This window comes from Argiope bruennichi, chromosome 5 (genome assembly GCF_947563725.1).
Source record: "Argiope bruennichi chromosome 5, qqArgBrue1.1, whole genome shotgun sequence".
Lineage (NCBI taxonomy): Eukaryota > Metazoa > Arthropoda > Arachnida > Araneae > Araneidae > Argiope > Argiope bruennichi.
The window spans coordinates 32,155,292-32,180,158 of NC_079155.1; the positions used below are offsets into that span (position 1 = coordinate 32,155,292).

Genomic DNA, 24,867 nt, shown 5'->3' on the forward strand with positions numbered 1-24,867 from the left:
ATTAAGCTCTTTCGTAATTATTGGTAACAATTACTAATCCATAAATATATTTATTAGAAAGTGTGCGGGAACCATACCAGCTGATTTTGATATTTCTTTCCCCATTCAGTCAAAATGATTAAAAGCTATATAAAGCATTTTATATAACATTTTCAGGTGCGTTCACTAAAGGAAGCTAAGCCTATGCTCCTCGACCGCAAAGATATTATTTTCAGAATTTGTGTTTGCTGTGAAAAAATAAATGTCATTTCCTTTCTAGACCTGAATGGTGAAATTCCCAGCTAAGCAAATAGGGCACAGCATTATCACTAGATATATCGCAATGAATATGTAAGAGAATAACGTGTGTGAAATGGTGCTGTCCAAACTAAAGATGGTCATTTTCTTCTGTACTAATCTTCGCCTTCAGACTTTTATACTGTGTAGAAAAAATTTCGAAATTGAATGAATTTCTTGAAATCAATATTAGGATAATATTTGGATTATACAGATTAGGTTCAATCCTTTTTTTAAAGGCATTTAGAAGCTGTGATCGCAATAAACAAATTTATATATTATAAAAACTGGAAAAAAGAATTTTTTTACAAATATCTGTTTATATATTGTAGTGTTTTTATAAGTTAAATTCTGGAAATAACGTACGAATGATAGGTTCAAAAAAAGCGTTTTTTAAGATTTAAATGTTGAAAAACTCGTATTTTAAAATATTGGTTACGACAAAAGGACTATATTTAATTTTGAAAAACAAATTCGAACTTTCACTATTGGAACTTGCTGTTTATTGGTTTACCCATTTATTTATTTCTTGTCTAATAAACAGCAGTCTAAAAAGCAATTTATCTTTTTTCTATTATGTGCTTAAAATTTCGAAAATGAATGAATTTAGTCTCTCCTGAATAAATTTTTCAACTTAGTTAATGTAGTGGTTGGATTTTGAAGCGTTAGGAAATAAACGTTCATAGATGGCGCTAGACCACTAGCGCGAGTGTAATTAAAAGAGTGATGTCATTCGAGTGTTGGCTCTTGGAGGAGAAGGAGTTACTGAGCAGAGTAACTCGAACGAATCTGAAATAAATTTGTTAAGTTTTCTATTTGCCTATTTATTGAAAGCACTCACGAACCAGCCACGACAGTTAATTAATAGCGTCATCAGTTATAAGAACCAGTGAAAAAGTTTTAAAATGCCCTGCTTTTTATCCCTTTTAATTGATAATATTTAAAGGCTGGCATACTATTTGTAAATTTCGAAAGTCGTTCAAAATACTTTCCAGAGCAGATTAGACCTAGAACTACCAAATTTGGTACATAATTAATTCTTGGGGAATTCATTTATTACCTTTTCACACATTTTTAATTGTAAGTTAAATGGAATTTTAACGCGTTTTTTTAATTACTTTGGAGAGAATTATTTTTTTCAGCATTTCAAATCTCGAAAAAATGAGCTTTGCAATTATATTAAGTTTATTTCAATGTATTTTTTAAAAATGTTAATAAATTTTCAAAATAAGCTTTCAGTACAATAAATATCAACGCTTTTTCTTCACGTTATTCCTTATAAGCTCCAAAATAGTAAGATAATGAATAATTAAATGGAATATTTCAATAACTCTCGTGAGACCAAAAATAAATAAATAAATTTTATAATTTTTTTTCAGTTTATTATTAACTAATGCTGTGACATATTTGAAAAGGATGATTTTTTTAAAACATAATAATAATGCTTTTAGGCTGACATTCTCTCTGTAAATTGCGTAATGTGTTACGCGCAGAATGCAACGACTGATCCAATCAAGCCAGAAGGAGAAAAGATAGATGAATCAAGCCTAAAACATTACCATGCTACGATGTTTCGGACTAGAGGTGCGAGTCTCTTTCACTCTCTCTCTCTCTTTTAACTTACCTCCATATAGCGTGTTTCTATAACCTTTAATGATGGAATCTCATAATAAACTAAAGGAGTTATTTAACACTACCATCATCGTTCTAGAACTTTTTTTTTCCTTTCTCTATGCTTTTTTTTTTTTTTTTTTACTTTTATGTAACGAGCAATATAAAGAGAATGTATTTCAATGTCCAAGAAATTCGAAATTGACGAATCTGCACACTTTTGACCAAATAAATACAAGAAACACATTTTTGGAATTAAGTCTCTTTGTCTCTCTCTGAATGCGATAACTCAAAAAAGCTGGTGATATTTTGTATATAGACTTAACCCCTGATAAGTTTGATAGGTAAATGTCTATCAATTTTTTAACAAAATCCATGCAGATAGAAGTCTATCCGTCTATCAGATAAAGTCCAACTACAAGTGAACTCAATAATTACAAAATGTAAAGAGCTAGATTAATGAAATTCGGTACACAGGTTGAGCATCTAAAATGTAGATGTTTGTGAAATTTCCAATCAGTCTTGTCAAAGAGTTTATTGTGTATCGGTTTGTATTTCCGCGTGCATTTAAGAGCGATAACTCAACAATGCAATAAATAAATGATATTTGGCCCGCTATCTGGTTACTACAATTGAAGCTCTGCTCCAAATGATTTCAGTCAGACGGAAAAAAGGCGTCCAAAAATGTTCGGTTTCTGGAACTTGTGCATGGCCTAAATGCATACTTGCACGATAAATTCATTGAAAATGTACACCAAAGATATGGCCATAATGCATATTTGCACGATAGATTCACTGAAAATGTACACCAAAGATGTGGTCAAAATGCATACTCGCACGATTGATTCAGTAAAAATTCATACCAAAGATATGGCCATGATGCATACTCGAACGATAGATTCACTGAAAATTCACACCACAGATGTGGTCAAAAGGGATACTCGCACTATATATTCAGTGAAAATTCATACCAAAGATATGGCCATAATGCATATTTGCACGATAGATTCACTGAAAATTCACACCACGGATGTGGTCAAAAGGGATACTCGCACTATATATTCAGTGAAAATTCATGCCAAAGATATGGCCATAATGCATACTCGCACGATAGATTCACTGAAAATGTACACCAAAGATGCGGTCAAAATACATACTCGCACGATAGATTCACTGAAAATTGGCACCAAGGATACGGTCAAAATGCATACTCGCACGATAGATTCACTGAAAATTCACACCAAAGATATGGTCAAAATGCATACTTGCACGATAGATTCACTGAAAATGTATACTAAAGATGTGGTCAAAAGACATACTCGCACTATAGATTCAGTGAAAATTCACACCAAAAGATCAATATTTCGTAATTTTCTTTTCATCAAAGCCATGCAAAGTATTCTTGCCCTTACTCAAGGTACATAATTTTATGCGGGGTGAGGGTGATATCAGCATTATTAGAGAGCATAAAAGAAAGTTTTTGGGAGACCACTACCTCTGTTTTCAGAAATGAGAGAATAAGTGAAATTTAAAATAAACGTTAAACTTTTACCGTGATGTAAATGTGCGAGAGTGAAAAAAAAAAAAAAAAAAAGAACGATCCCGGATATTATATAAAATTTTTAATGATCTAACGGCTGATAGCAAAAGAATGTACTGAGCAACAACATATGTGTTAACGATGAACATATCCTTGCACATCAACGAAACGGAAGTAAAAAGTAACGGTAGTGACGCATATCAGCAGGTGGTGTGTTCTCGCACGAGCTCGAAATTAAAACACCAATAAAACTGAAATAGAAACGGGGCACATTCAGATGTGCTAAGCGTTCCGAACTACCTCGGTTAGCAATATGACGAAAATTTATACAGTTAATTAATTGTTACCTTGGGTCCTGAACGTCATTTGACGTCTTGTAGGAAAATTTCATTAGAGAATATCAGTGCCTTAACGCAATATTATAATTTCTGTGGTAATAATCGGGAAAACGAATAACGGTTTTTTTTGTTCAAAATTTAAAAATAAAAAAGAGAAATTCAAGGTCTTACTCTCTTTTTTTTTTAAATTTTGATTTCAAAATATTGAAATTTATTTTAATGATATTATTCTTGTTATTTTTTTTTCATTTCAATATTTAAATGATTGTTATCTTAGAGCAGTGCGAAAAATTAATAAAAACATAATAAACGTTAAAATTAAAAAAAAAAAGCTCGATTCTGATGATAAAATATTTTATGCATTGTTGTTATTTGTGATCTAAATATTTAGATTCATTTTTATTTTATTTTATTTATTTATTGCTTGTTGCATTATTTTTGAAATAAAACTGCTAAGATACATATTTTAATAAATGTGATTGCTTTTAGCGATTTTTTCTTTCTTTTTTATGTTAAGAATGCCTTTTTTTTTATTGCAAATATTTTGAAATTGAAGATTATGACTTAAAATTAGGTCATACAAAAATATTTAGAGCACGACAGTTCTCACAAGAGTACTTTCTATTAAATTTTTCAGCATTAAATATTGAACAAAATTGTATATGAAAAAGAAAAACATCAACTTGATTTAAATTATTTCATCAGGATTCTGCAAATAATTTTTTTAACATAGTGTAAATTAAATTATCATTAATTATGCTTCCATTTTTAATAATTATATTTCAGTTTTGGGATTAAAATTTTTCCCACTGAGAATGTAAAAAGTTTAACTAAGTACTGTTCTGTTGTTTTTACAAAAAAGAAAATAAGAACATTGAATTAAAAAAAATTTTTTAGATAATTTTGTTATTAGATTATACGAATAATTCGGTTTCCAAAAAAGTTTTTTTCTATTTAAAGATGAACAGAAATATTCTTCAGAATATGTTCTAGGCATTCATATTAATTATAACTGATTTTATAATTATTGCATAATCACATTTCCCCCATTATTAGCTGCATTCCAAAATGATCTTCTGCCAAACATGGAAGAATCCATTAAATCTTTGTCTTGAATTTACCTTATGTATATCTTATCTAAACACTTAATAACTAAAATAATAATAATAATAATAATAAATAAAATAATAAATTAACCAAATAAATGAAAATCACTTTTAATTAAAATAAATTTATTAACTGTAACATAATCATATTCTTTGCCCTAATTTCTCAGTATTCAAAAGTGATCATCCACCATATGTAGACGAAATCCTTTTGTACATCCGGATACTTGAAGTACCTATTCTTTCCTTTCTGATTGTACAAAACATAGCTACCTTGTACTACAAACCCTCAAATCCGCTTTCAAATCCTTGAGTCAACAATATTTCCTAAACCTTTTAACTTAGACTAACTCACTGTGGTCTTCCGATCACATCAACGAAGTGGAGGAAGGGAGGCAAGGGGGGAGAGAATACAAAGTTCGCCTCATTTTTGAGTAATTCTTCGATTTTTGTTTGGGTATCCTGGTTAGAATCTCACCCACATCCTATTTCGATGACGTCAAAGAAACGCCCGCCAATAGTGGTCTGATAGTAGTTGAACGGCCGAAAAAGCATTTGAATTCAGTTTACCGCAATTTGCAATTTATCTTAATTTTGGCAAATTGGCGAAAAAACAGCGGGTATTTAACGTGAAGTTGGCGATGTCGATTGTGATTGTTGGCTCGATTGTGGTTGCGTGGAAAATATAGGGCAAAACCGTTATTCCACTTCCAGAGTCAGGATAAATACTTTTAGCGCTTAGAAACGAGATCGTCACATATTGATAAAAATACACGATGTGTGAAAAAACGGAAACTTCTTCGAAAGCTTTGAATACCTCTAAAATATACAGCAAGTTGGAATGGAAATGTTCTGTGAAAATTATTGTAAATATTTAAATTTGATGTGAAAAACTGCAACGTTCATTCTTGTCAATTTCCGTTTTCTTTAAAGTATTCAGAGATCAAATATTAAAAACAGAGTTAAAGATTCCTAATTTATTGCTCATAGGAAATTTCTAATAATTTTTTTAATGAAATCTATATTGCTTGCAAAAATAAATATGGTCCAAACAAATGCAATCTATATTTAGCTTATTTTAAATATGTAATTATTAATTTAATTTATGGGACTTATTTTTATCGTATAAAATAAGATGACTTAAGAAAAATAAGTACAGTACACTCCCGAATATCCGCGGAATTTTGTGGCGCGGCCGCCGCGGATAACAAAAATCGCGGATAATCCGAAAAAAGCTAAAAACGGGTATAGAAAAAGAGAAAACGGTCCTTCCAACTTTGAAAAATCGTTTTATGTACAATAAAACGTAAAATAAACAGCAGGAAATGTTTAACTAACGCTTAATATTTTAGTATATCACTCAAAACTAACTTAAAATGCATTTTGTTAATGAAAACAGAAAAGTGCTTTGTACTTACGAAAGGCGTCAAGGATACACAGAAAAATTAATACATATTTACTGTTTTAATACTGTAATGTATTATGTAATTACAAAAGCATAACTGTAAAACTACACCTTTTTGAAGAAATCAGTCATTTGTGTTTGCTTCTTGCTTTGGAAGCATTTTCTCTTTGCTTGGAAGCAAAAAAATAAACTTAGTGCGGCAGACGCGGATAACCCGCCCGCGGATAATCGGGAGTCTACTGTAACATTTTAATAATTGTTTTGAAATCAACATTTGACGAAATAAATATAAATTTAAGGAAGATTTAGTAGTTTTTCAAAAATTTTATTTCATGAAGTGTTTTATTTCTTGCATAGATTGTAAATGTTAAGTTCTATTTTCCTACTTTATACTTCATATTTAATAACTAATGTGAAGCTTACTTGAAACTTAATTTAAGAATGTGCGAATTTTTAGAAAATGAAACCTCTTCTTGAAAAATATGTTTATTAAAGATAAATAAGCTACTGATGTATCATAAAAATATCAATTCTCACATAAAATTTCATTAAATTATTAAATAGAATTATTTGTTTAAAAGTACATAATAACAATGCATAAGAATCATTTTTTTTCATTGATTCTTATGTGTTTATTCTTATTCATTTTTTCATAAGAATCATATTTTTTCACACAAAAAAAATCCTGAATTATTTTACATTTATTTCCTGAATTTATGTGCATTTATTTTTCATAGGACAACTTTTGTATCACTTCAAAGAGTTTAGTAAAGAGAGAGAACTAAAATATGATGATATTCTTGTAACTTCTAGAAAGACTTTATTAATCTAGTGTAAGATAATCTATTTATATTAATGGCATTATTTACTGGAATAAATCAGGGGAAAATTAATTAAATTAAGGAATACACTGGTTGCATGAGTTATTTTAACAAACAAATTTTAGTATAAAATGTATAATGCGCAATAATATATATATATATATATTGAAGACGAATATATTGAAAAAGGCATATTTGAATTTTTTATTTACCTGCTATTGCTGATATTTATGATAACTAAAAAAATACTGATCAATCACATATTTGTTAGCTTATCGCATATAACTGAATTATGCATTTAAAAAATTTTCTATACTCTATGTAGATTTTCAAGAAAGAACCCAATTTTCCGCTGATCATTTTTTTTTTAAATTTTAAAATTACATTTAAATTTTTAGGATTAATACATGCTACATTTCCTATGTTTTCATTTCAATAATTTTTACTGAAAATTCATGGTTTTATTGACTAATCATTTTATTTAACTAAAAAGAAATATTGAAAGAACGTATAGCATCTGAATAGCTGATTAAGATACATGAGCAAAAGTAAACTTATATAAAAATGTTAATAAAATTTATAATTTTTCATAATGATCTAAATTTATTTTAAATACATAGTTTATGTTAATAATTATCGATTTATTGAACTTCATTTTATGTTTTTTATACACAAATACAGTTGCACTTCAAAATTCTATTGCTTAAGCATAAGGGGCATTCTTGTATTGTCCTTTCCCATTTCTGTATGCATAAAGTTGACAAACCCACTGATACAGGTATTGGCCCAAAATAAGGAAATATATATTTATTTATTTTCAAGGAAAAGTGTTGAGTATGTAGATGGGGAGGGGGGTCATATACCAATGCTTTATCCCGGTTCGGTGTTTACAAATTGTATTATAGTTGATAATAATTCGAGTTGGTACTTACGTAAAAAGCTACCAGTATCACCTGTGAATGACGCAGTACATGCTTTTGCGTGTCTTAATTGTGAATTTCATAAAATTAATTAAGAACTTTCATGTTGAATATAGTTTCATATAATGTCAATTGCTGTGTTGAAAATTGAATTTTATTTAAGATTATAAATTACTTTTAAATATATTAGAGTCACATTTAAATCTAGGTAATTAAGCTTAATGATAAACGAAGTAGCTTTCTCTTCTACGATCTTCTTTTCCATGACAAATGCTGCGTGGCAATGGTCTGTTTTCTACTCAAGATGAGAGACAAGAAGTTGCACTATCAGGTTTCTCTCTAAAACAATTCTTTTTTTCTTTTCCTGTCTTCAGAAGCATATCGTGTATTGAATTGGTACGAATATTCATTGCACGGAAAGAAAAACAACCCTCTTTCGGCGAAATTCATGTGATTATAGTCTACTGTAATTACAAAATGACTTCCATTGCAGCGTGCTTTCGAGTAAGTACACGTGACAGAAGTATCCTGAGTTATAGAAGAACACTGAAGAATCAGAGCATTATGTATCTAGACTGCTTTAATTAATACTATTTTAAATGCTTTTTATAAAATCTACCAAAGATATGGGTTACTGGCAATATTAACTTTATGTTAAGAAGTACATGTTTTTGGAAATTATTAAGGAATATATATGTAATGATATTTTAAACTCTGATTTCAATTCTAATTATTTTCCAACGTTTTATCTTAATTTAGCCCATAGTAAGTTCATTCTCTTATTTCTTGATCCAATTCCACTTTCTCTACTTAATTAATTCAAAAGAAGCTTTATAAAATTGCTGAATCGGCTAAACGCCGACACTTTCACACACGCCGCTTGAAGGGATAGAAAACTGTCCAGTAAGCACATTCTTTTTAAAAGATCCATGTGTTTCCCTTACTTGTGATTGACATGCGTCAAAAATCCCCATCAGAATCTTAATAATATATTAGCACTGTAAAAAATATTTTTCTTATCCATATCTCATGTTATATAAGACGAGGGGTAATTTACTTCGTTCTTCTTTCCCACTTCTGCTTTTGTGCCGCGCTGTGGCGGACGTGCCATGTCCGCGCCTTCTTGTAAATAATCTTGTAATAATCAAACTCTTTTCACTGTCTTCAAACTGCATTCTGCTTCAACTAAAATAATGCTTACATATATATATTATAATATCTCTAAATCTAACTTAATCCTAATTAATTTTCTAAATTTTATCATAATTTAGTCCGTATTAAAATCATTTAAAATGTTCTCTTATATCCTAATCCAATTCCCAGTTTTTTAATTAATTAATTCTACACACGCTCTATAAAATTGCTGAATCCAGCATGTTCTCATGCTCTGAGAGAAGAGATAAAAATCCCGAATGCTTACAGCATTGTTTTAAAGATACCTAAGATTTCCTTTCCTAAGTTGACTCGTGTAAAAGAAATCCTTATCAAAATATCATAGTAAAACCTCCGAAGGGAAAAAATTTCGGGCTCTTTTGCTCTTGTGTCGAGATGTAGGCTGACGTATTTCTTACCGCTTTTTATTTATACAAATTATGTCTCCTGGGATGAAATAAATCGAAGATGAAATCTCAAAAAGTTTCTTCTATTCGGTTTCGCGATTGCTAAAATATATTTACATATATATAATGTGCAAATGAGAATTGAAATTAAAATACCAGAATATCATTTCGTTAGTTTAGGCTGAACGAAATGATAATACGTTGGTAAACAATTAAATAAGCAAATAGTTTTTCACTTATAATTGTTAATTAACTATAAGTGAATAATATAATTGAAATAAGTCAAAATAAAGCTGGCTTTGACAGAATCAAATTCTGAGTCATCACTTCATGTACATACAATTTTCCATGCAAATAATCATCTATCACTTAATGTTAAAAATAACCTAGATTTGATTCTGTTTTGTTTCGTTTTATGAATCAAGAACTAAAATATAGTTTATACTGGGATTAATAATAATGATCAAATTTGCAGTTTCTGGCTATTCGACTACAAAGGAGCTCTATACCTACAAAACGTAAAACACTAGGTAGTCAGCCATCTGACTCTCCGACCCGCCACGAAGGCACACGGATTTAAACCATAAAACTGAATGACCGGACCGCCGCAACAGCAACACTGGCGCGAACTGTGGTTGAGTCCTAAGGGTCATCACCGGCCACGGTACAACCCTCCCCGAAGGAAGTACGTCCCGTCATCGATGGGAGGAGTCAGATCCCCCACCTATTATTGTACCCTCCAGGGTGGCGAGATCCAACCACCATGTCGGAAGCCCGGGGGTTTAAAACGCGAGGTAGATAAAATTCGATGCATATGTTTAGCATTTAAAATATAGATTCTTATTTCGAAACATATCTGCTAAACGATTGACCGTCTCTAAGTTAATATGTTCCGCATTCATGTAAACGCATTCATTCATATGCGCAATGACTTAAACCAATGAAATTTAGCATGTTATTTTGTGACAATAAGTGTAGTTTTGTGTCAAATTTTGGTGTCAACCGGCCGTCAAAAAAGGATTTCAAAATACATATTCCCACGATAGATTCAGTAAAAATGTTATATTCACGTCAAAGATCCATATTTTTAAACTAATGTTTCCCAATGCAGTGCAAGGTATTCGCGGCCTTACCCAAGGTCCACAGTTTTATGCGGGCGGGTGTAGACAAAAAATTTATTGGAGAGTATGCAAGAAAGTTGCGAGAAGACCACTTCCATTGGTTATTTATAGCATCGTCCATCTACTCAGATCAGTATGAAACGGACGTATGATAAAAATGCTCACAAAAATTGCAATTTCTTTTCTTTTCTTTTTTGTAAGGATTCTTTGCATTAACTGAAGTATTGTTTGCCAACGGATTCTAAAATCCTCCGCGCTTTTGCGCATGCATTAGGTTGGGTTTAATTCGACAAAATAGGGGTGAAGGTAAAGATGAAAGGAGGAGATGTTTATTTTCAACAAGAAAATAAATTCCAGAAATGCGCACAACCTTCCGCATCTCACTCCTAAACGAGATAGAATCGTCGAAAAGTGGCCGTCTCAGGATACTGAAACGAACAGTAAATATTATATATTATTCATTATAGAAATTCCTTCAAGTTATAAAATTTTTAATGCAATAATTTCACTGATATTTTAATACTGATACGATCGCATTGCATCTATATGTGTCAAATTGTTATTCCGAATCAAATGAAAATACTGAGCGTCTAGACACTGTATAATCTATCGAATATTGTGCTCTCACAGTATAAAAAAATATAAAGGCTACGCGGTCATCGCATTGTGATATTATAAATAAATGGAATGCGGAAGCTATTGTTACGAATCCGGTACTAAGCCATTGAAAGCTGAGGTCAATATATGTCTGAATCGAGTCCGGATTTTTATGAGCCCGTAAACTCATTTCCTTTACTGCTTTACTCCGCTTTTTTTTATTATTATTATTTGCTTGTACACACCCTTATCTGCGCGCCATAATACTTGACTGCTATCAAAATAATCTTGGAGGCACCAATAATCTGATAATATAACGTTCGGTACAAAAACATCTTAATCCATAAGTCACTGAAAGGGGCAAGGTTAGATGATATAATTTAAATAACCCTATTGAATGATTGTTGATCATTTAGAGATCAATATAGATAGATTACATTATATGAGAAAATAAATCCAAAGTCTAAAAGAATTGCTCTGTGAAAGATATCTCTTGCTTGAAATGTTAGATAAAAGTAATAAAAGACCGGTGTCAGTTTTTATTCACAGACTTTGATATCACTATTAAGTGATGTTACAAAGATATCTGAGTAAATTTGGTATACACCAGATATATATCAGTTTAATTTTATTTGCGAAAGCCATCTTTGTTGAAATTAGTCGGTTTTAAGACCAATTGATTTACTGAGAATATTGGTTATATTTGATTTCAGTTAAATTCTGTAGGTATAACTTCATGTCCATGATTCCACCATATTGTCTGGCTTTAATATTATGTTATTTTAATTGTCTTACGTAAGTTTTATTTATTTGGTACATGAACTTTTCTGATGGATACAGTCCCATAACATCATAGCTCTATTAAAATAGTAAATATCTAGTTCATCTGTCTTCTAAATTTTGAGATATTGTATATTTATTTTTTTATTTATATTTATTTTTTTATATGAATATTAAACACCTTTCTTCTTTAACTTTCAACAATGTAAAAAAAAATCATGCGATTAAATATTTAATGAAACAATAAAAATTGTTTGAATTTCAGGGCAACAATCGAATCTATTGTTAGAAATTACTAAAAAATATTTTTAAAGAAATTGCCAAAATTATTAAAATTTTGCATGATTATGAAATTGATATCATTAAAAAGAATTTTTTTAAATTTTGAAATGGTGTAAAATTTATTTTTGTGCTGTTAATATATTAGGGAGTTATCACGGAATAAACTCCAAAATTTTGCTTTATTTTTAATTAATTAAAATTTTAAAAAAATCTCTCCAAAGTGGCCTTTTAACATATGTATATGTTAAGTTTGGTTGCTCTAAATCAAACGATTTGGCCTATAGAACGCCAACACATCTTTATTATTAGTTGATATATTGAATTTTAAGAATTGATTTTAAATTGGTTTAGATAAGAATTTGGAATAAACTGTTCTAATAACTAAATGTTGATTATCCATTTAGTAGAATGCAAGAAGAGGGGAAAAAATCTTCTCGTTTGCCGTTTATGTTCAGAAAAATACCACATCGGAAATTGTTATGAAGTGGATTTTTCGTTTTTGAAAAGCTTAAACAATTCGTCTTGATGATTGCCTTCCGCTATAAAATTGTTCAATTTTGTGAGATTGAGACAAATTGATGCCAACTCCTTCGATGGCACATTTTAAAGTAAAATGGCTTTGAAGTGTAATGAAGTACGCTTTTATCTAGTTGAGATGTGATATTGAGATCTGAGTATAGCGCAATTTGAATGAATTTTCATTCAAAAACACGAGAACATCTTATAATAGGATCATTTGAAAAGACTGTTCTCTAGGACGCATTGGCGTTTGCCATTTTCCATTGGCGCGTTGAGCATTACAACTCCGTGATCTATAAATGCTTTACACTCCTTTTATCACTAGTTTTTTATATTCTTTTTTTCCCTTTTTCATATATATGATCAGTATTTGTTGTCTAAAAAATATTACCTAAAAAAATAGATTACATTTCCAAAGTTTAAATGCTGTTTATTTATATAAATACAAATCACCCACTTATCTGCATTATTTTCCAAAATATCGTTAAACATTTTTCTTTTCTGTCCATTTTTAACGGCAGAAATCACTGCAATCATGATTGATTACATATAGATTTTAAATATATAGTTTGGATTTTAGCGTGACATAAGTAGATTCTTTAAATGTTTTTAAATCATTAAATCATCAAAATTGCGTCGGATTTTTTTAAAATTTTTTTTTATAATTTTGGATATTTTTAAGACAATTTTCCGGAATTTAGTTTTTTTTTTTTAATTTATTGGATTTCTACACATGTTAGACTAAATTCAAATGAACAAACTGATAACTGCCTAAATTAGATTCTATTTGTCCTGACATATCGATTCCTACATGCAAATAGAATAAAAAAAATTTTAAATAATGGATCAGAGACAAGTTTTATAATTAACTATCAAATTCAGAAAAATCTTGAAACATGGAATAAACTACTTACAATTATGCTCCTTGCACCAAATTGGCATTCTTTGAATATTATAAAAAGTGACTCTGTTCTAACTGTCTGTAAATTGACAGGGTCTTTGTTTGTTGTTTCTTATGGCACTTGCCATGGACATTTGGTACGGCATTTCACCCCAACACTGTGCACGAAGCACATTGTTGGCACTTGCCATGGAGAAGCCGCTGTTACGAAGACAGCGATTTAAGCCGGTGGGGGAGCGACTCTTGTTTTTTTTTAGTAGCGCCAACTAGGGCCAAGAGTACAACTTTGCTACTCACACATCACTCATTCGCTTGCACAACTCCTTTTTACAGGAAGGCACATTCACACATCTCAAAGATAGAACAACGGAAGAACAACCATGCTCAAACTGGGACTCGAACACAGGGCGCCCAGGTCACGGGGAAGACGCGCTACCCCTATGCCAGGACTCCGGCACAGAGTCTTTAAAACTGGGAGTGGAATGGGGGGAGCGGGTATGCATGAGAGCCACGTGAGAAGGGCGCCATCGGGACAAAATGTTAGTGCATTTTTAAAGTCGGAACAGAAAGGAAAATTAATAGCACGAATTGGTCGTTATTTTATTTTAAAGGGCGTCCCAAATGTAACGCAACCCTGTTAAAAATACATTTCTGCAATCAATGCCAACACTTTACTGCACGAATGGTGGTAGATTCAAATCTTGCGCTAATTTTGGGACATTCTTTACTTTGCCACTGATGACGAATGGAATGTAAAACGCGACATATTATCCTTACCCCTGTTACACCACAGCTTATTGGACATACAAAGATCGTACCTCATCATTTGTTATTTGAAGGAAGATTTTTTAATGCTATAATGTGACTCTGCTACACGTGTTTTCCACACCCTCATATAATATTATTACTTTCAACGCATTGCTTTATTTTCAAGTAACTTCAATTGCACTTCAGGTTTATTGATAATATCAATGAGTTTTTTTTTCTACTTAGAAACTCCATCAGATTTTATCATCTGATTTAGATTAATCTTTGTACTTTGTGCCACGATTTTACAGTTTATGTAACTTTAACCGTCACCCCACTCGCAAATCATTAAGCCATCAACCTTTATTTCTTTTCAACAAACGAAAATTTAATTATTAATCGGGTAACAAGAATTCTACTTCAGAAGTTGACGATTCTCTTCTCATATAATTAATATTTGTTTAGAGACATTATTACTAGTTGAACTTTCATACCAACCATGCAAATTGTCTTGGCAGAGGTCTTATACTCTCCTGCTATTCTTGCTTAAGAATTATTGGTAAAAAAATAAGTTGACTGATATACTAAAAACCAGAAACTGACTAATAAACTATCCCTGTTTGGTATAAGAGAAATGCGATGGCTCGATCAATAAGGCGGCAGGATTGGCAAAATGCCGGAGACTCACGGTCTTAAAGGACCTATACTCGAGTAGTGGTAGCAATACAGACACTTTTGTTGTTCTATCTTTTAGGAAGAAAATATAAATGAAGACCTACTTAAAATATTTGTATAAAAAAGTTATGTTTCTTTGAAAGAAAAAAATCCTTAGTTTTAGATTACGTTCTATAGACGAAGTAGAAAAAAAAAAATCTTACGTCTGTTTGGAATTCTATGGATGTACTAAGCTATTTAGCGAGTGAATACAGCTTTGGCGTGTTTTTAACCATTTTTGTCTCCATGGCTAATGCCAAATATTCATTTTCAAAATTAAAATCAAAAAAATTTTCTCAAAGAATTTTACTGGACGAAAAAAATAGCAAAACCTAGCAATAGTGTAAGTTGAGAATTCTTTGGTTTGAACTGGATTTTGAAAAGTAATTTATACTTTTCCAAAAGAGAAAACTCGCAATAAAAAATTAAATTATTCGCAAAATATTGTAATTTTTAACAAAAATTTAAATATAAATTAAATAAATACTGAATTATTTCATTATTCCTTTTAAATTATAAGGCCCGTAAACGTAAATAACTAACAGTGTTAAAAAAAGTGATTACTCGTCTTAATAAACGCCGTGATAATATTTTGTCTTTTTTAAAATTTAATTTTTTATTCAATATTATTTTTATATTTAATTTTTTTAAATTATCAATTTGGTATTTAAAAAATATTTTTTTTGTAATTATCATCAATTAAAAATTGCAGTTGTAATTTTTAAAAATTATATAACAAATTGATAGCTTAAAAAATTAAATATAAAAATAACATTGACTTGAAAATTAAATATTAAAAAAATGTCGACCTGACATAAGTGAAATATTTTTACAATTATTGAAAAGTAGCAATAACTTTAATTTTCTAAGGGCCCAGACACTCTCATTTGCTTGCGGAAAGTGTTCGGAATCTTGTCCAGTTACTCCATTGTTGAATATATTAAACTTCACCTTAGCAACACTATTATATAATATGATGCGATGAACAGTATATGGACCTTTATAAGAACATAAAATTTATCTTTTCACTGAACGCTTAAAATAATTGGATTCAATACATAAAAAATCTGAAATTAAATGCAAAATATGCTTTAAAAACAACACCAATAAATGATGTAGGGGTAAATATCTCAGATAAATATAAAGAATTTTGAAAAATATACTAATTTGATCGATAATCTAAAAATGATGGAATATCTTTCAACTGTTAACAATCATATTTCCCTGTTTCTTTGACCTCGTGTTTGAAGTACCGAAAACTGTGATCGATCGCTTAAATAAATTTGACACAAATTGAGGAATCGTCCGGGAAATAAGTTATGAAGGAACAATTCACTTCGTTATTGTCAATTCAATTCTCTTCGAACGGAAAGAGAAAAAAAAATTGCTCTTGTTAGACTCTTCAGAGTAATAAGGGTATTTCCTTAAAATTTCGATTTATTTTTTCATATAATTTTATATTAAGTTTCACTTTTTATATTCAGCAATATAGGGTAATTTTTAACAAGTGCCTTATATTGCAAAGTTTTGGATCTTTTTAATTTTCTCTTTTCCTTTTTTTTTTTTTTTTTTTTTTTTTTGCTTTTATTTAACTTGACTTCTTTCATATTTATAACGATTGTCTATAATAATCGATATTTTTCTCTTTTTATGTATTATAATTTTGATTTCTTTTATACAGTTTTATGTTTCGGATGACTCTGAAATATTTTTATATTCTTTCAGCATAATTATCGTTCATTTGATTGATTAATTTTAAATAAAGATTCGTACAAAAGGTGGCTTATAGTGGTGAATTTCAGGATAAAAATAATATTGATAAAATGATTACGTTTATTTATCACGATGAATTACGAAATATATTGAAAATAATGACATTTTAAAAAAGTTTTAAAAACGCACTTTTATTATTATATTAAAAATTTGAAAATTATTATTTTGTTTTGTTCGAAAATTAGTATTATTTTGAATAGTAGTAAATCAAAATAATACTAAAGATAAATAAATAAATAAAGGAGATTCGAATCTCTAGTTTAAAATATCATAATATAATGTTTTTGATTTGTTTCGCCAATTTTATCTTTATTATTTTTTATTTTTAAATCTTCATTTTCAATTATAGTAACGATAATGCTCATCTGTAGAAATTCAGTTATCAAAATGATGAATAGTTATGATGTAAAATGTACTCAAAAATATTTTTTAATTAGTTAAAAATATATATGGAAATAAAACCAGTATCACAAAAAAAGGCTTTTTTTTAAATTTTAAAATTCGGTAAAATAGCTTCAATACTATACTCCAAAGTTATTTGCGGAAATTCTGAACATTTCGATCAATTTTTAACTAAAAAATCTAATTAATATTTTAAGAAATCCTTTGTTCCTGCTACCCAAGAAATAACCACGTGCCAGATTTGGTAACTCTATTTCTAAGAGTAAAATAGAGCATTTTGAACGTTTTTATATCTTTTTTCTTTTTTTTCATAATTCATACCAGATCACAATTTGCAGATAGTATAACAACTGACTAACATTATTATGTTGATATGAAACTGAAATTAAAATCTTAAATCTTAAAATCTTAAAAGACATCGAAAACAAATGAATACAACATGAAACAAAATTCCTATATTTTTAATAAAAATATTTATTCAAAGTATTTCTGTCAAACACTCATGCTTTTATTATTTTTCTTTGACCTCCTTATTTTTGATTAAGAAAACATATTCAAGTTTAATGAATACTAAAAAGAACTTGTTTTCTGGAATTTTAAAAAATATTAAATGAATTTCCTTGAAAAAAAATGTTTTCCTATTATTTTAATGGAATTACACATCCATTGACCTTATAGCTAATAGATATTTGTTCTTTATATTAAGAAAATTTTATAGTTCGAATTGTTTATTCTGTGTAGATTTGAATTAATTAAAGATATTATTGACTTAAGAGTTAAGATAATGTGTTTTATTTATTGAACAGAAATCTAATAAATTTCCTGATTTAATTTATTAAAGACATCCTCTATTATACTGATAATCTGATTTGTATTTTTTAAAAATATTAAAATACTTTTACAAACTACAAAAAGACAAAATATTAAAAGAGTGCAAAGAAAACAGAAAATTGAACCATAGATATCATCTTTTAATTAAATAGAAAACTGGATTGATATATTTCCTTTTTCAACAATAAAACAAATCGGAAGATATTTAAAAGAGCGAACGGAAAACGGAAATTTGGGCCATAGTTACTCTTTTTGAAATATATACTTTCTAAATCCAAACATAGACTTCTTTCATCATAGAATAATTAGAAAGCTTTATGATGAATATTTAACTGTCAGAGTTCTGTGAATATCATTAGTATTATGCCATACCATTAGTTTTATGCCATATCATATTAGTTTTATGCATAAAGGCATAACACTATTTAGTAATATGCCTTTAGTACTAAACCATGAATATTACTGGTATTATGCCTTTAATATTAAGGCCTGAATATCATTAATATTATGTATGAATATCATTAGTATTATGCCTTTAGTATTAAATCGGGAATATCATTAATATTATGTCTTAAGTATTAAGTCATGAATATCATAAGTATTATGCCTTTAGTATTAAGATATGAATACCAATAGTATTATGTCTTTCGTATTAAGCCATGAATATCATTAGTATTATGCCGGATAAATACTATTATGTATCTTTCTTTATAGTACTAAAATATTTCCAAGTAGCAAAATTATTTCAAAAAATTTATTTAAAAAAATTGTAATGAGTCATCCTTGCAAAAATTTTTAAAAAATTACAGGTACGGATAAGAATTTCTCCGTTTACTTTTCATTTGTAAGAAAATGACGTAACAGTGTGCATTGCACAGGTGTCGGCACATTATTTATTCATATCACTTACGTGCTGAAATTCTATCGATTACTAATTCTAAGATACACAGATCCAACAATAAAAAGCACTTTTCGCGACGCAACGGTAAATTCGCGTCACACGAAAAAAATCCGCATTTTCCGGCAGGGTAGAAATACTAAGAACAGCATACTAAGAACCAGCCAAATCTTCCTCTAAAACGGAAAAAAACTTTGGCGCGCTTGGCACTTGGCGACGCAAATCGGAGAGGAAAATACCAGCAACCCTTACCATCCCTGACCGACTTAGCTCCGGCATATTGGTGGTAGAACTCGAAACCAACGCAAGAGATTATGTGTAGAGATCATAGCTTTTTATCTCCTGCTTAGAAGTTAACATTTTGGGGAAGGACACTTATCCGTGCTGCAAGAAGGAAAGAGTAGAGCTTCGAATATTAAGTGCATACTTTTTTTTTTCTTGTCTTGTGAACTACTACACCCGGGAATAAAAGTTGTTGTGTCTGGCGTGGCCTGGACTGTGTGGAGTAGAGGTGGATTCCCTTGTCAAATTTGAAAGCTATGTGCAAATCTTCGGATTGCTCGATGAAGATCTTTGACAGTGCCGATTTAGAAATTGCTATTAAACAGTGGAATGACCTTAAAATGAAATTTGGCTGCACTTCTAGAGAGTTGGTGAGTGCAATTTTTAATTTTTGTGTTTGATATTTTTTCTGGCATGATCCGAATGAGTGAGATTCGAGTGAAGAAAATTCTATGAACAGTCTAAGTTGAATATTACAGCTGTTTAAGAAAATTATATTTGTTTATATTTATGAGCCGTTATATTGTAGCTTTAATGTTTGCCTGTAGATTGAATTGGTGTTATTATATGAACTTATACTCCCAAAAAGATCCTTCAAGATTTCTACTATGATAATTTTAAATGGAAAGAGGATAACTAGTAAATATTTTTTATATAAATTTACAAAATTTTATCACTAGAAATTTCTTTTGTATTAATACTTATCATTCCATTTGTTAGCTGAACCGTCAAACGAATGCATAAAAACTGAAATTTAGTTATTTATATTTAAAATTTAGTTAGATTTATTAAGAATATAGATGTCTGCAATGTTAATGTTAATGTTAAGATGACATTAAAGGCGACAGTTCGTTTTTTTTATATTTATTTATTAAGTTGCAGTTCATAATTTGCTTAAATTTTGAGTACTAACGAAAAAAAAACATTTGTTAATAATATATGATATTAATTTTGCACAAACTTTTTGCCTTAAACTTTGTAAAAAAAAGTAGTCATTTTTAACGTTTAGCCATTTTTCGTGTGAAAAAGTTATTATTAATTTTAGAAAGCATAACCGTTATCTGCAAATTCTTAAATATATGTAATTGCTATTTACTGTTTGGGAAAAAATTGAATTTTTATTGATTTTAAAATTAGTTGAGGAATGAATTACCGTCTTTTTCTTTAATTATTTAAGAACAAAGCATTTGGTCATGATATACAGCATAAAAAAAAAACAGGCTTACTTCAATATGCGTATGAAATTCTTGTTTTATTTCGTACCAGATTTTGCATTTACTTATAGTTGCGTTCTCATCTGCTACACCCATACAGGTTTAGTATTGCATGTTTATTGAAATCATATTCTAAAACTGTGAAGTAATTCATTTTAGTATAATTCACATAAGGAACTAAATTTTAAATTTTGGAATTAAAAAAATGCATTAGACTTGCGAAATTTCTAGTATGTTGCGAAAATGATTAACTCGTGCGCGAATGACAAAATCCTTTTCCGTTGATCGAATCCGGTGTTATTTTTAATGCAGGTACAAATGAAATAAAATTAGTTCTTCTAATTAGTTACTAAATTGCATTTCTTCGTCGTTTGTCAAGAAGAATAACACTGGACAACTCCCTGTTTATTTATTGCTTTTTGTGTTTGGTGAGTACTACGGTCAAAGTTATTTGTCACAATCTTAACTTCTTTTTGTTTCATTTGATTGATTTATCTGAACATTGTTGCTAAGTGTTGCGCGGAATGTTTCTTTTATTTTATAGTAAATTGAAAACTAAGTTAAATAAATATATTTGATAATAAATTACATGGAATATCACTGAATGACGAAATGATTGTAACAGTTGCGTGAAAACGTGAACTTGTATTCTTTAGCTTTCTGTATTTCTTTCTTTTCTAACTGTATTCTTTCTTATTCTTGTATTCTTTTTATTTTTTTTTCTCGATAAAAATCGAACTTTTAACGAGTAGTTATACATTTTATGAGCTATTATATAACCTGTAAATACATACCTTATACGATAGTTCATTTTGAAACGTTTGTTATCGAATTATATTATAAAAAGAACCCACGTGTGCTTTTAAGATATTAATAAAAACTGATATACGAATTAATCAATAATCGTGTGGTTTGTATTATCTTCGCTTAGATCATAAAACGAGTCTCCCATCAATGTATTAAAAAATGCAGTTGATTTTACTTTAGATCCCTTATTTAATACCATGATAACGCAAAATTTTGTGTAGAACAGCATGAATTTGTAAATCGTTTGGTAAATATTTAATTCAATTCATATCAAACGCTCTGTTAGCTAGCAACCGATGCGTTTTTGTTTTCAAGGTTGTGTTTGACGTTGAACGCATTTTGGATAAAATACTCGCGCGTCTTTGACTTCCGTTTTGAATATTTAATGAGCTGGAGATATAGAACTATAATCTCATTGTTAAACGTGCATCTAGAGTTACGATTCTGTGGGCTGAAATATGCAGCGTGTAGAATTTTAATAGGTTCCATTTTATTCTGAATACAAACAATGCGAATGTTTTTTATTGGAAGATATTACATTCATTTAGGACAGAATGTTTCTAATATGTTAAACTACTTGATTTTCAGTTGATGAAGCTTTTGATGAAATAATATTGAAATTCCCATAAAGCATAAAAATTTCATTTATGAAATATGCAACAAAATACCTGACGAACTTTTATAATATTATATTTATTGGTATCTACTTCATTTGTTCAAGAAAATTGTTCTAAAGCTTATTCTAGTTATCATACAAAAATTTCACTTTAAATTATACTATTCCATCACAATCTTGAACTCTGTATCAAAAAAAAAAAAAAGGTTTACTTGCTCAAATAACGGATATCTCGAAATTATAGATTTTAGCAGTGAAATTTTTGGTTGTAAAAGTGTTTTGAAATGCGCATTCATATTACTGCATAATAAAATCATGCGATGTAAATGACAATAGCTAATGAATATTCGGCTATATTGGAACTGCTTTGTTCTGTGTCACGCCTGTGCAAAAATTGTAATCGTTTTAACTTTCATTTACTACCATAAATCGAATGATAATTTTATAAAATGTTATGTAGTTCTTAAAATTAAATAAATCGGTGAAAACACGATGGTTCTATTGCAGGAAATATTTCCTAATTAGGAGATTTTTAAACTCAAAATAAATACATATTGAAAGAAATATTTCAAATGTTTCAGGTAATTATCCGAAATTACAGTAACTTATTCCAGTTTTGAAAACTTGCTATTAATGATAAATACGAAAATATATTTAATTTCTGTAACTGATTGGGTTTTCATGTGATTTAAAAACTGGCGAGGTTAGCAGTGATTTCAAGATATGTTCAGCGAGTTATTCCAATTTCAACACCTCAAGACAAAACTAGCAAACGCAAGCTCCATTTATTTGTGTAAACCCATCAACAGCCAATTTTTGCAGAACTTTAAACGGGATAATGAGAATTCAAAAATGTTGACAGGCTGTTTTACTTTCATTTCTAAAAGGGGGTTCGTTTTATTTGGAAGAGTTCATGTTCGAGGAATTGGAAACATTGAACCAGAATTGACTAGACAAGTTGCCCCGAAACTCATTGGCTCTGTGCCCGCTATGTTTAGATCTCCGATCCCAGTCTTGCAATTGCATCTTTCTTTGCAACGTGGAAGAACTTTTGTGAACAGAATACTAAATATTTTTTTAAAAAACATATAATTTTGAATTTGTAATTATTGTAATTTGTTTCATTTTTTTCTGCACTACGGAGTGTATTAGGCTTCAAAATGTTTGGTTTTGGTTACGTCTCTGTAAGTCATATTTCATTCTTCAAATTACTATTTTAAATTTCCTAGGTATTTACAGGCCACAATGTGTGTGTGATATTTATTGTAGTTTGTGAGGTTAAAATTTACAGTATTATGAATTTAGAAATTCGAAATTATATTTGAAATTCGTTGCCAGATATTAAATTAAAAATATTTTCTTTAGTGTATTTCTGATTTATTAAAAGCTTGAGAAGCATTCCAAAAGCAGTTTTATTACTTGAATATCTGAAATCAGTTCTTGAATCCTTTTTTCCAATAACATGTAACTTTTCGAATAAACTTCCCGCCTTTTGTTATTTCAATTTTTATTATGAGCCAGAATCTTCTTTCCGTGCATATATTCTTCTTACCCGTACCGCACGCGCTTTAAATGATAATAAAAATAAAGAAAATCCTTTTTAGTTTCCAAAGGCGAGTCGTGATGTTTACATTTTCCAATTCATTTTACCTCTGTATCATGAATAGTCTTCATCCATAATAGATCACAAAAGGAATCGTGCCTTTTTTTTCCCGTTTTCTTGTTACGCTTTCCGCAATCTACCCACTATTCTTGACAGCAGTTCTTGTAGTAGTACTTTTGTTTTTGTAATCAATATCCTACATTACTTTACCTGCTCAGATGAAAGGGCTGAGAAAGGCGAGCTTTTTGAAAGCATCAAATCAAAATGACAGATTCTTCATAATTAGTTTCCTCCAAAAATAAAGATTGTCCTATTATGTGTGCGAACTCTGACATTTGTATATCCTCCTCGATCGAACTTGTTTAATGGCTGTTAACAATAATTTGCACAAAATCTTGTAGCTTTTTTTTTTTTTTTTTTTTTTTTCAAATTTTTGGCTCCATTTTGGTGTTGGTCCTTTTACATGAAAATTAAATAAAAATTATAAGAAATTTAACTCGAGAGATTGGAAGTTAGTTTGATCTTCATTACATACAATTTTTAAATTTTAGTAAAAATTATGAAAAATTTGATTTGATAATATGGCATCCTTGATTTAAATAATAATAGCTAAAAACACACTGCTTAAAAGTAATATTAAATACCAGAACATTTTATTTTAAAGTGTAGAAAGTTTGAAATTTGTGTACAAATTGTTGAAACAATTTTCAAGGTAATCAGTCGTCAGTTTTTGAAAAATCCCTTTGCCTCTTCAAAGAGCGTTATTATTTTTTTTTATTTCTTGAATTAAAATTTTTGCTATTGAAATAGCTGTGGAATTGTTTAAAATTGCTGTCGGAACATAGTTTTCTTAATTATCCCTTTTGACTGCAAATTTTTAAAAATGTTTTTCTCTTCATTTCAAAGGAGAATAGATTTTAAATAAGATAAATTTATTCGAATCATTTTTTCCCCAGATGATTAAGCCAGAGGTGGAGATATGATAGTCATAAAAAAAACTACTTTTAATAAGAACTAAAACTAATTTTAAAAGGTTAATGGGATATATATATATCCCATTATTAATCAAAATGTGAATGCTAATTTCAATATGTTTGATTTATGAAACCATATTAAAAAAATAACATAAACAAGTTTTATGCTTTTGGTTATTTACTTAACCCATATTGTACCTGACTCGGAACTCTATCTTTTTAATTCATCA

General features: G+C 29.4%; 1 protein-coding gene across 4 annotated transcripts in view; it reads left to right on the forward strand.

Annotated features, from left to right (window-relative positions):
* Positions 1-24,867, forward strand: part of LOC129968673 (inositol-trisphosphate 3-kinase homolog) — a 200,064-nt gene that overhangs the window by 166,560 nt on the left and 8,637 nt on the right. The window contains exon 2 of one of the 4 annotated variants that reach the window (XM_056082804.1): positions 1,728-1,860. The exons of 2 other annotated variants lie outside the window; for them this stretch is intronic. In XM_056082804.1, coding sequence (XP_055938779.1) covers positions 1,837-1,860 — 24 coding nt within the window. In that variant the 5' untranslated portion in view covers positions 1,728-1,836. Of the gene's footprint in view, positions 1-1,727; positions 1,861-19,383; positions 19,795-24,867 lie in introns of those variants that run through there. One more of the 4 variants, XM_056082802.1, reaches the window with a different exon arrangement.